This window comes from Colletotrichum chrysophilum (genome assembly GCF_026319265.1).
Source record: "Colletotrichum chrysophilum strain AFK26 chromosome Unknown scaffold_49, whole genome shotgun sequence".
Classification (NCBI taxonomy): Eukaryota; Fungi; Ascomycota; class Sordariomycetes; order Glomerellales; family Glomerellaceae; genus Colletotrichum; species Colletotrichum chrysophilum.
In genome coordinates, this window is record NW_026517336.1 from 187,348 (window position 1) to 200,422 (window position 13,075).

The 13,075-nt window shown below is 56.1% G+C and overlaps 2 protein-coding genes and 1 non-coding gene across 3 annotated transcripts; 2 read left to right on the forward strand and 1 right to left on the reverse strand.

Annotated features, from left to right (window-relative positions):
• Positions 1-3,487: 3,487 nt before the first annotated feature.
• Positions 3,488-4,753, forward strand: COL26b_006581 (uncharacterized protein; the record flags this gene model as incomplete). The annotated part of the gene is made up of 2 exons (XM_053179397.1): positions 3,488-4,037; positions 4,479-4,753. The coding sequence occupies 2 exons, from the start codon at positions 3,488-3,490 to the stop codon at positions 4,751-4,753; spliced, it is 825 nt and encodes a 274-aa protein (XP_053036675.1).
• A 1,693-nt stretch (positions 4,754-6,446) lies between these two features.
• COL26b_006582 (uncharacterized protein) lies at positions 6,447-9,286 on the reverse strand (the record flags this gene model as incomplete). The annotated part of the gene is made up of 2 exons (XM_053179398.1): positions 6,447-9,088; positions 9,223-9,286. 2 exons carry the CDS (start codon positions 9,284-9,286, stop codon positions 6,447-6,449), a joined length of 2,706 nt encoding a protein of 901 aa, XP_053036676.1.
• A 1,781-nt stretch (positions 9,287-11,067) lies between these two features.
• Positions 11,068-11,162, forward strand: COL26b_006583. The gene has a single exon. It is a non-coding gene; the product is annotated as a tRNA-Ile (tRNA).
• Positions 11,163-13,075: the final 1,913 nt, after the last annotated feature.

Consider the following 13,075-nt stretch of genomic DNA (forward strand, 5'->3'; position numbering starts at 1 on the left):
GGGTGAAGGCCCGTGCTCCAGAGGAATCAAACTTGGAAAGAACGGGTCGCTCCCGAAGACGGCCCCCTGTTCCTGGACTTTCCTTCCCAAGCCAATCACGGCCGCCGTTGAGCCATACTGTCGATTAAGCTCGCAGTCGACCGCGTGTGCCTGAACCACCATCTCTACCTTTCTGCTGGGGCATTTGCCAATCTTCGACAGAACGTGATGCAACGCCTCAACGAAACATTGCAAACAACGTTTTTGGGGGCTACTTTCTTGGGGGCCAGAGAAAACGACAACGATGTCGACGGATCCATGCAAAATACGCCCCAATCTTCAATCTTGGGCTCAGAGATTGGGTCCTGCCGTCTGGGACCATCCCTTCTCGGCGCATCTCGTCGAAATTCCGCCGTGAGCACATGCAAAGTCCTTGCTCGATGGATCGAGCGAGAAAATCTTGCGATCCGACAATTGGCATTCATCTCGAGCTCCGAGACGACCCCGTTGTGAATCGTCCGATCTGACCAGAGTAGTCAGGTACAGCATTCTTCCACCGCTGAGCCTGCCATCAAACGCAAACGCATTCAGCCCGACGAAGCTGAAAACTTTGGAGACTTCGGAGCACGTACCGCCATGGTTAACACGATCGGCGATCTTCTTCAGCCCTCTCTCACGAGGCATCCCGCAGTGGCATGAGAGGGCAACGCGCGTTGATGGCTGCCGGGCGTGGACCTGGATATCCAGCCCAAATCGGCATGTGCGAGAACCTGCGCGGGCCGCGAGCCATTCGGAGAGCTTCCCACGACCGCAGTCCGCGTTCCCGCACCGCAGTACACTCCGGGTCGAGTCGGATGCTGCCTGACATCTCCCTTCGCAACGGCCAATTGGGTTTTTCCGAGTCGACAGGCTGAGTTTTGGTGCATTTGAAACAAGTAAACGAAGGCTGCTATCAAGGGATTACAGGGAGGGACTGGGAGTTTAAACCCAGGGGACCTGCAAGAACCCTAGAAAGGGGTCCACGATGCTCCCTAAAAAGCCTTCAAGAGAACACAAGGATGCAATTGACCCTGATCAGGGGCTCAAGGGTCACCAAGGGTCACGGAGTTCCAAATGCGTGCAAGAAAAAGACGGGAAAGCTGCTTACCTCTTCGCAGACTCCCTTGCATGCGGCCGTTCTCCACAGTCTTACATCTTCGGGAGCCTACAAACACTACCTTAGAACACATATACATCCCTAGCTCGTAAAAGCTGACAAAATCCCCTCGGTATGCGAGGGACGATCATCCCCTGTTGATCGACGAGCTCTGTTGCCCCCCCATCGAATTGTCGAGTCGGGAAAATCCAGGAAACCGCCATCTCGCATGGGAAAGCTCTCGAACAAGGGACAGGAGCCTCAGTGTCCTGGCTGCACACCACCCTAGACTGAGACGATCTCCCGCATTCTGATGTCTGAGAATATGGCCAGTGAAAGGGTCTTTACTTACTGAGCGTCGAGCATCTGCCAAACACCCTCTGAATATCAGATTTGCAGCGTCGAAAAATACTCCTACGCGACCTATGACATCAGTCGTTGGCGACATGCTACGGAACCCGCTTTCGACGGCAAGAGGCGTACGGCAAACGGCATGACGTACTTTGGCAAATTGCTGAGACTCCCGCTCCGGTCAAGGCTTTTTCCCGCCTGCAACATTTCATATGGGCGCCAGGCCTTCTCCGCCTCAGCCTGGTTTTCGCGCGGCACCCGCAATCCAACCGATCAACCCACACATCAATCAGCTGTTGTTACATCCGGTGGCTGCCGTTGCTCCAGCACGCCGCATGCCTACGGACCGCAGCAAACGGCAATGTCAAAACACACGGCCCGCAGAATAAGATTGTCGCCAAACAAACAGATTCAAGGGAACGTGCTTTTCGTCATTCAACGTTGTGGCCACTCTATGGCTGCCCATCCCCCAGCTGAAGCCCCAGAAAAGCAGAGCCACTGCCAAACGGCGATCTTTCCCTCAAATTCAGATCGAGATCGTTTTGAGGCTTAGAAGGAGTATCCCGTACTGTCTTGGTGAGAGACCGCGAGATAAACCGACAGACCGTGGAAAGAGGTCCGCTTGTTGATTCTAAAGCTTCAGCACAAAGATCACGCCACGCAATATTGGCTGTTTCACTGTCTTTTTGAAAGTTCTGTTGTTTTGAAAACAGTTTACACAGGCAGAATGCGCAAACTTTCGCTTCAATCAGTTTTTGTCAGCTTTTTGTTTGCCTAGTTGCCTCTTTTTGGAGCCCGGCATATGCTCTGGGCAATCTAGGCCGGCCCTCACAAGTCTGCGCCGGTAAACGAAGGTCGAGAAGGACCTCCAGCGTCGCAGTGGCGCCACCGACTCGGATGGCAGAGGGCAGTCGCCGTGGAGGTGAGACATCGACAAGCTCTGTACATTCCAGTCACTGGCTTCCACATGAAGAGTTTTCTTCCCGACTTCCCGCCGGCCCCCAATGCAGCTTCGAGTCAAGCGGCAACAAACTGCAGAGGACCGGTACTGTTCATTCGTTGAAGAGGGCACCCGGTTATCCGGCGGACGGAAGATTCGAACAAGCAAGGAGGCGGGTAAGAGATCAAGTGATTGAGGCTCCGCAAACCAAGCCCCGCCTCCTGCCTCTTCCTTGCGAAGCTGAAGCTAGCATGGGTTTCCATCATCAAGCAGGCCTCCGGATGGGGCAATCGCGATAGCCTCTCTTGAAAAGGATCGATCCTTTTCAAAAGAGTTTCCATTCATCACAAACGACGAACCAACGAGAGTTGTCGAAAGCGCGTTTGTTCCCACGTTATGGAAACTCGAGCAATCCAGCGACCCAAGTCATGCCTTTTTCAGACATTTGTGCATTCCGTCGAGTCGGAAGTCAGCGTGCCATTCCCTGGAGTCGTCGAGGCCCCCCTCTCAGCTTCCGATGCCCACCGAGCTCCGTACCAAGTACACCGGTAGGCAGTCCGGACTGGCAAACGCACCTGATTGGCCCCGCCGCCTTCCGTCACCGAGCATGCATATCGCACGAGGGATAGAACACCAAGCGAGGAATGTCTGAGAATTGCAGGGGATGGTCTGGTTGTCATAATCAGCCACCAAGTGGACCAAGAGCCCTCGACGAGACCCAGTGGATCAGTCTCCTGCATATTTGTCTCCTGTTGTTGTTCGCCGTTGGGTGGAAGGCGTACGATTCGTGCTGATGGCAGACCATGACAGAGGAGGCATACATAAAGTCTGTTTGTGGCAGGGAGACAGCCGCTGCCGGATTGTGCATATATCGTTGCCTCCCCGTCCGTCCCCCTCGCGTCCTCCGGCCAATATCTCCATCGTGGCGTCGTTATCTAGAGAGCTTGCAACAGCAGTGAACCAAGCCGTCGTTGCAGACGTTGGTCGCAGTCATGTCTTGTGTCCCCCCTGAGGACATGATTGGGTATGCACAGGAACTCGACATGACAAGAGCCTCTTTTTCCTCTTCCAGACCTGCGAGTATGGAACGACAGACCAAACTCGCCCATCTCAAGCTCGTATCAAAGTATTACGGCTACGCAAACTTCTCATATCCCCGACCAGACGGCACTCCAAGTCGCAACCCCTACCGAAGAGCCGGGCAGACGTACTCGTCAGAGGATCTCAGCCAGGAAGAGTACGACGAACCGTCCTGTCCCCAAACACCCACCCGTCGAGACCGCTCATCTATCGGCTCGCAAAGCTCAGACGGGTCCTCTGCACCCAGCCTCATCGACGACCGGACCGATTCGGAAGTCTCACTCGACGACGACTACCAGTACCACGCCTCCGCATCACAGCTGTGGGACTCGTTCTGGCCTGCCGAGGAAGACCCAAGTCGGAAAACACCAGAGACGTCTAAGACGCAGTATCCTGCTTTGATTCCTTCACCACATATCCGCCGAGCAAAGAAGACGGGCTGCATTAACTACGAAGACTACCCGTTACCTCCCCGGCCTGTTGAATACAACATCAAAGTCAACAACCCAGCCACTCCTCCTAAAGATAACCTCATGACATCCCCCCAGCCACGTCCAACAATGCCATCACCTCGAGCGCATGATGTCTCTCTTTCATCACCCTCCTCTCCTCCGGAACCACGCCGCACAATTCGCGCCGTGCGCTCCTCATACAGCCTCTTTCCACGCACTCAACCACCACCATCCTATCCTCCTCCTCCCCCACCTCGCCTTGCACAACCGCCAAGCCTTTCGAACCTTCGTAAAGGCACACGACCACCTCCAATCCATCTGCACTCGCTGCCAGCACCTACTGTGGCACCAATGCACTCCCCAGCAACAGCATCTCTTTACTCGCCTCTCTACTCGCCCCTCTACTCCCCTGTGCCGTCATTTACCCGCCCTCACACATCCCACGGAACATATCCCGCGGATGCCATGTCCCCAACAGACTTGTCACATCCGCGCTCTGCTCCTCTTCCTCCGCCAATCCAAGTTCATAGCACCACTTCAGCACCCAAGAGCTTCTTCGACTTCGACTCGGACTCTGATTCAGATGATCCGGAGCCGGAGCACACGATCTCCCGATTCGTGAAGACGCTCCACAAGCGGACGGCCAGTGAGGCGAGGCGAAGCACCAAAGGCGCTGCTTTCGCGGATGCCCAGCTGCGCCGTGCCCGCGCAGACACGGCGGAGACAATCCGGGAACCCGAGGGACAGCAGCTCTTCATCGAGAGGCATAAGAGAGGCTTCGGCCGCATGTTTCGGGGCAGATCTCACGGGAACTGAAGCTGGATTCAGTGTTTCCAAAATTATACGTTTACATGTCTACACGACTACAATGTGGTACTATGAAAGGCCGCAGATGAGGCTGACGGCATCCACATGACGGCGCTTTTGCTGTTTCTTCATTCCGCGAGCACAGCGTTTTCACTTTCAGTCTTCTTTGTATCGTTGATTTTTGCTGCATTTCTTTTGTCTTATCATGCTTATGCTCATGCTCACGCCTGACGTTGTTATTCTTATCTGATGCTACTCTACGATTCTGAAGAAGGGACGCGGGAAAGGTGTGTGTCGTTGGGGAAGAGACGCTAGCCGAAAGGACCCTGGAGTTTCTTCCCTGGCATTGCTGGAAAGCTTACACGGAAGGGATGGCCCTCTCAGGAGATGGAGGAATGACGGAGGGCGGGAAAGGCGGGCTGGAATATTCTACGACTCAGACACGAATGTTCGAAACGAGTACGAGGACGTCAACGGCAACGGCAAGAGATGAGAACATGCAAAAAAAGGTGAGAGAGATGATATGATGAAGGTACGGCAAGAGACGGAACTGGGACCTTTTTTACGAAAGAAACACGGCCTTTGAGCGAATGACACCACAGACCCTCACGATCATGCGAGAGGATGAGAAGACATTATTTACCGGAACAATTTTACGTTTTGAAATGATGCATGATTGTTTTTCTCAGTGTTCAGTGTAGTGCAAATCAGACGGAGAATAATTACAGCAACTACAAAACTTGTTCGTGTTTTTCGTGATATGCGTAGGCTGATGGCGGCGGAATGGTCAGATCAGGTTAACGATTTACCTCTCTCACGATCGCGTCCCACTTCCTCCTGTGCATCGGAACATCGCCGTCAAGGGCTGAAGAGGAGAATCAAGCGGGAAAGTATGGACGAGCAAAAGAGAGAGAGGCTCAACGAGGTCGACCTTCGCCACACCCCACAAGGGCCCCCATTCCGCGCGCCCCTCCTCTTACCCGACGGCCGTAAGTCAAAAAGTCAGGGCAAGTTGCCAGAGTAATTCCGATTCCGTCCCGTGAGGCATGTTCACCTGAACAGGGAGCCAACGTAACGTAGCGCAGGCGGGGGGTCTAGACGGGGCTCTGTGGAAAGTTCCGTGAGCGGGAGGCATTTTCAAGATTTGGAAAAGAACCAAGTTTTCCAAGTTTTTCTTTCAATCTTCGTGGACTGGGCCAGAAAGGTGTTTGAACATTCTTTTTGTATAGGTCTAGGCTCCCGCTTCCTCCGGTCTAGCGACCGCGAGAGGAAAAGGGGGGGAGGCTTTCTAATAGCTAGGATGACACGACGGCAGCCTGATGTCTAAACTGGACAATGTGAATACATGGGGGATATAAAAAAACATGTTTGAAGCAACTCTTTGAACAGATAAATCATTGGACCCGTCGAAACATCGATATCGTATCGTAGACTCCGTGAAACTCGTGAAATAACTCCGGTCCTGGTGGACGAATGCTTTCCCAAAATAACGCCCCTTCTTTTTTTGACCTGGGTGTAAAACGCCGTTGTCCCATGCTAGTAGCTAAAACAGATGATATAGTTCGGGCGCATATGTACAGATTATGTTGTGTTTTTTGCGCAAGATGGGAGATGAGTATGTTGTAAATCAAATAAATCGTCGCTTCTTTCGTCTCGTCGAAACAGGGGGCCATTAATGCATTATAAAAGTCGGGAAAATTCTTCATAGGCCGGCGCGGAGGGGCATCCTCTCGTGGAAGGACTTGCGCTCCGTGAACCGCTTCTGCCGCCTCACGCCAAGACGGCGCTCGTCGCGGCCGGGCCAGTAGCCGAACATCCACGTGCTCTGCGCGGATGCGGGCCCGGCGCCGAGGCGGTCGCGCAGGTCGGACTTTGCGCGGGGCGGGGTGGGCGAGCGGAAGACGGGGTCGGCGGCGTTGTCCTCGTTGGCGAGGAAGGAGAAGATCTCGGCGGGGCAGGTGACGGCGTGGGGGAGGCGGTAGTAGTTGCGCCCGAAGAGGAGGGAGACGAGGGCGCAGAGGTAGAGGGAGAGCAGGGCGAGGATGACGGCGAAGACGGGGACGACGGGGAACATGCGCACGCCACCTTGGGGCACGGCGGTGAGGGCCATGAAGAGGGCGCCGGCCATGGCGGGGAGGAAGGCGAGGAGGGATGTGGTGGCGGAGAGGAAGGCGACGCGGTAGTGGCGGTTGCGGAGGGCGTGGAGGGTGGTTTGGAGGGGGAGGCAGGCGGCGTAGTCTGCGAGGACGGAGCGGGAGGCCGGGGAGCCGTCCTTTGCGCCGAGGTCGGCCCAGGGCTGGAGGATGCGGAGGTGCAGGTCGAGGGACTGGAAGGCGAGGTAGAGGAGCAGGCCGACGAGGGAGGGGACGAAGGAGTAGAGGAAGTTTGCGGGGGAGAAGGCGGCGGGGCCCGGGGCGGCGGGGAGGCGGGGGTCGAAGCCGTTGACGAGGGCGGTGGCGTGGAGGAAGGAGACGACGTAGAGGGCGGCGAGGAGGACGGTGGCGGCGACGACGAAGAAGAGGACGGGGGAGGTGCGGAGGCACCAGGGGAGGTAGAAGGTGCGGATGTAGTCGTCGCCATGGCCGTCGACGATGAGGTTGGAGGTGATGGAGCGGCGGTCGGACTCGTTCTTGGTGTCGTAGTGCAGGTCGTGGGGCAGCTGGCCCTGGGAGTGCTCGGTGCCGAGGCCGTACCAGGGGGCCTCGTTGGAGTTGGTGTTATTGCTGGAGTCGGTCATCCAGTAGCCGAGGCGGTCGACCATGCGGTTGCGGAGGATGTGGCGGAGGTGGGCGCGGTCCTCGGCGACCTCGGAGCCGCGGTAGGAGTCGCGGGTGTTTGACTTGCTGATCATGAAGGAGAAGTCGGCGATGGAGCGGGGGTCCCACATGAGGCCGGTGACGCGGTTGCGCCAGTAGAGGGCGAGGAGGAGGAGGGCGGTGATGACGAGGAAGTAGAGGCCGACGAGGGCCCAGATGGTGCCCTGGACGGCGGTCCAGTACCAGACCTCGGTGTGGATCACGGTGAAGGAGGCGCTGGCGAGGGGGATGGTGAAGGCGGAGAGCCAGAGGATGGCCAGCGCGATCTTGACGTGGACGGGCCCGGCGAGCTGGGGGAGGAGAAAGGTCTTGGGGTAGAGGTTCTGGAAGAGGGCGTTGCGGCGCTTGAGGGGCTCGTCCTCGGCCATGGCGGCGAACGGGAGGATGCGCAGGGTGGCGGCCGTCACGCACTGGGCGTAGACGAAGATGACGGTGGCAAAGAGTTGGGGGAGGATGCGGAAGAGGAAGTACTTTGCGCTGTAGATGGTCTCGCCGTAGGTGAGCAGGCCGGGCTGGATCGGGGAGTAGATGGCTGCGAGCATGAGGGCGGCGATCATCAGGATGCAGAGGACCATGAGCACGATCATCGACGGGAGCCGCAAGATTGCGGGCTTGTAGGTGAGACGGGGATACAATTCGCGAGACTCGTCAACAGTATCCAGCTTGGTCATACCCGGGAACACCGACTCCTTCTCGCTGATAGGCAGCCACTTCAACGACGGCTCTGCGCCGAGCAGCCTCTGGTCCTCGCTCGGGCGGTACCGGGAGTCGGCGGACTGCGGCGGCGACATGATGCGGGTGCCGAGGGACATGCGGCCGGGCTGCTGCTGCTGGGACGGGGGGCGCTGCATCGAGTTGCGGGTGAGGGCCGGGGCCATGGGCTGGAAGCCGGTGTCGGGGTCGCCGCTGATCTGGGGGCTCTGGTCCTGGAGGTCGTCCGGGAGGTAGCCGGCGGCGCGGTAGTAGCCGTTGCTGTTGTGGTTGTGGTTGTTGTTGTTGTTGTCGGCGGGGGACGGCACGCTGGACGGGGGCGAGAAGTTGTGGCCGTGCTCGCGGGTGAGGGCCTCGAGGGCGTACTGGATATAAGGGGTGTCGTCGACGCCCGGGGTGACGGAGCCGTTGGCGGCGATGGTGAGCTCGTCGCGGAAGCCCTTTGCGCGGGTGCGGTTTGTGACCTCGTCCATGGCGAGCTGGGCCTCGTTGAAGCGGACGGCCGGCGGGGAGGTGTAGGGGTCTTGGTTGTTGGTGAACATGTTGCTGCTCATAACCACCGGGGCGGGGAACTGCTGCTGCTCCGGAGGACGGCTGAAGTTTTGGAGATGGGCGGGCGGCCGTTGCTGAGACGGGGGCGACGGCGCGTGAGGCACGAAGGAGGGCGGCGGGGAGAGGGTTTCCTGGGGGCTGGAGTCGTCTTCCTCTACGCTCTCATAATGCCTTCCCGTCGCGTGGTGAGGGCGCAGAGTGTTTGGCGTGGATGATTGTTGTGAGGGTGTCCTGGCAGACCAGTATTGTGGCGGGTAGTGGCCGCCTGTGAGGTGGTCGTCAGTATTAAGAACAGGGATGCGTGGTGTTGGTTGTGGTGGTTGGTGAAGAAGAGTGAGAAGAGGATATAGGTAGGGAAGTGAAGGAGGGAAGATGAAGGTTAGAGAGATGTAGACATACGGTGGTTTTGTTGCATGAAAGGCCTCGCCTCGGGGTGGGCGTTATCATCTCGAGAATTATACATATTGTCGTTCATGGGGAGTCTAGCAAATGCGTCTGATGAGCCTCCACTTGGAACGAAGCAATGAGCCAATTACCAGCGACAAATACGAAAGAAATTGGTGTGATGGAATGGGGGTATTTGCATGATGCAGGCAGAAAAGAGGAGGGGAAGGGGGCGCAATGTATCGTGGTTGGGTCATGTTGTGGTTTTGGTCACGGAATTGCAAGTGGTTGGGGAGAGTTCGTCGTCGAGCATCACGACCCTCGAGTGGTGGTTTGTCCCCTCCAGTCTGGTCGAGGTGGCTGGAGACCGGGGTGGCGTTGCATCCCAGCCACCGAAAACCCCCAAACCTCTGCGAATCCGCCGGGGACCCTTGCGGCTGTGGCTCTGGCCCCGCGGCCGCTAGCCTGTAGCGTCCGGGGACGCAGGTACCAGAAGGGCAAAAAGAGGACCGGGAACAGGGGCACTTACCTCGAATCGTCGCAGCATCGAAAAACTCACACAAAGAAGGAAAATTCAAGGACAAAAGGCCTCGTCTCAGTTTGATCGGAGAGACGACTCGAGAAGAAGAAATGGAACACAAGACGTTGGCCGTGGTGGCAGCCGTTCGTCCCGTCTTTGTATTGTACAACGGGTCACGGTCAACCAATCCGAAGAGGATACGAGGACAACATGCTGCAAGTCCAGCTGTCCTGCAGCTCTCTCCCAAACTAAGAAAAAATTACCTGCCTTGCTTTACCTTACCTCATGCCTAACACACCCAACACCGCCAGATGCTCTTTTCCCTCGGTGAAATAAATCCTTCAATGTGTCCCCTGCCCTGCTGTGCTGTGTCTGTGCCTGACGCTTGACGACAGCAACAGCACCGACGGATTGCCCCACCAACGGAAGCAGGTCCCCACACCCGCTGCCACGCTCGGTGCGAGGCCTCGGCGGAGGGGCACCCTTCAAAGTGTTTTTTCAGTGGCTGGGATGCAGGGGCATCGGCCCCACCCTGCGCCAGAGCACTGGAATCGTCGACCCCGGTGATGTGATGTGATGTGATGCGATGTCATGTCCCTCCTTCTACAGAGTACATGAAGTTGTTGCCCCTCGTTTGCCCTGATTGTGAAACCTGCGCGGCGATAATGAGAGAAAACATCATCGGCCGTGACTCTTGAGTCCTGTCGTCTGACGCGGCTATCAGGCACGCACCCCTGGTTGTCTGAGTTTGACAGCACCGCCAGATTGGGTTCGTCTGTACTACTCGTATGCGAGGCGGGCGGGAGAAGCAAAAACGGTCGACATTTGAGGCTGAGGCTCACCGCCAACGAGACCGTACAACATCAGACGACAGCTCTGGCGGTCTGCATCGCGTTGCTCTAGTGAGCAGCCTCAAGCTGAGGACTCGCATCATGGGCATTCTACCCCTCGTCTGTGATTTTGTTCATTATCTCGAGCTGTCATCTGTCACTCCCCACCTCTCTTGGTCTCCAACACGAGGGGTCATTTTCCCAGACCCGCGGCTCATGCACGCTCACTAAGGGTCAATAACCCATTTCTATCCTCATTCAGCCCCCCTCTGCAGAGAAGCCCAGGGCCCTCGTCGTCTTCGGGCCGCTTTTGGCGTTGCTGCCCATCCACATTCCCCATGTGGACCTTGTCACCAGTGGATATCACGAGGGTCCAGCAAATCAATAGGGCTACGCGAGTGCATCCCCAAATGTCCCCCACCACCGCCCACCGCCCACAACTCATCACGAATTCTTCATTTCTAACCCACCTCTCGCTTTGCCTTCTCTAAGCAAGAAAGCTTCAAAGCGGGTCGGTTAGCTCAGTTGGTTAGAGCGTGGTACTAATATGTCATCTGATATGTTCTGTAATGCCAAGGCCGGGAGTTCAAGCCTCCCACTGATCATCCCTTTTTGCTTTCTTCGGGGTAGAATTATCTATTTTGCTTCATCTTGCGACTTCATCTCATAGTATCACGTCTTCAGCCCTTTGGTCGGGGAGCTGAGGGTGTGGGCTCCGGCATAAGAACCCCCCCCCCCCCATTGTTTGTTTCCCATAATGACCACGTTTCCTGTGGTCTGTTTGTATTACTATGTCTGCCTGGCTACTGTCTTCTCTACTGTTATTATCGTCTTCGTCGTCCTCGTCTAAGTTATCACCCTTGTTATTTATGTCCACGCGTAGAATCTATTCGCCGAGATATGTGCCCAAAAATTAGTCAGTCAAAGTAGTACCGGGTGACTGGGGCCCTGGGCTCAGCCGCAGAGGATCCCAACCAAGGACTTGCAAAGAGATCCAAGTGATGCGGATGGCAGTTTCCTTGGCACAGGTGACGGCACCGCTTCACACTTGATGCTCATAGCAGGACATATCCGAGGCTGTGGGGGGTTGAATAACCATACGTGCGAATAGCGTCTCCTTGATAGTTCGTGGGCGTGCTTCCATTGGACACGCGGATTCCTTCCCGCCGATCGACATTGGCTACCTCTCGATTACCAGGCAGACACCCTGGCAGTGTGCGCAAGCACCTCAGCTGACGAGGCACCCAACCACGAGGCATGATTCAGAATTGCGAAGTTTCGCGATTCCATCCCACTGGGCAAATGCGATGGAGGCGGGTCGCTCGAATGCATAAACGCGCAAGCGTCCTGGTCTCGTGCTGGCAATGAAGCTTCAAGAGTGATTCCCGTATTAAAACTTCCGCTTGTCTACCGCGTAATTCCAAGTGCAAACAGCCGCATCACTCCCTCCTCCATACGAAGCAATGACGAATGCGCGAGAGTGCAAAGGACGGTTCAGCCAATTGGTTAACAGCCAAGAGCTTCCCCTCCGGCTACTTAATTTCCTCCAAGCCAAGGTTCTCCGGCTCAGGCGTCGGCGTGGAAAACCAGCTTACGATGGCTCGGGAACCTCTCCGACATCTATTCAAGATGTAGCGGTTCACAACTCAGTGTCCGTGGACCCAATCATCCAGCGGGTTCGCGACAAGAAACATGACCCTAAATGCCATGAGGTGAAAAATGATCAACGAGACAACGACCCGGCGTCGAAACCGACGGCTGCTCATCATCACTCCAGCAATAGCATCCATGGACTCATCAATCTGACCGGAGCCGCCAAATTGACTTCCATCCAAAGCTGCATCGAGCTCGCTTCTCCAAAAGACGCAGCACCTGTTCTGAAATTCGAGATCGTGTTCGGAGCCGGCTTTCTAAGAGACAACATCAGCTGCTACGAAGCTTGGGTCCCGGCCGAAATTGGCAACGCCGGAGGCCGCCTAGACAGCGAACTCAGACGTGAGCCAACTCGGAAACGGGGCAGGTTGTGGGCTTCAGATGCAAGGGCATTGCAAGAGCCATTGAGGCGTTTTGCTTGTCCCTACCTCGCATACGACCCTGAAACTTATGAAGGTCGAAAAAGTTGTCGCGGCGCCGCCTTCTCGGAGATATCCAGACTAAAGTAGGTAGACTTTATGTGGACAGTTCACCCAGGTTGGCACTTTTCCAAATTGGCTGACCTTGAGATCGTCTTGAAGGGAACATCTGTATAGATGCCACAAACAGAAGGCGCATTGCAAAAAGTGTGGCGAGCTGTTTGCAGATGTATCTGATCAGACAGACCATGAAGCTTGTTCATCAAGTCTCGTACGCCGCCATGGTACAGGCAAATTCAGGTTGGAATTTGAGGGGTTCAATGAGGAGCAAGAGACGAAGCTCAAAGACAAGAAACGAAAGCGTGGTGAATCAAATGAGGAAAAGTGGAAGGACATCTTCAGTATCCTCTTTCCTGACGCCATTGAGACACCAAACCCTTGTAAGA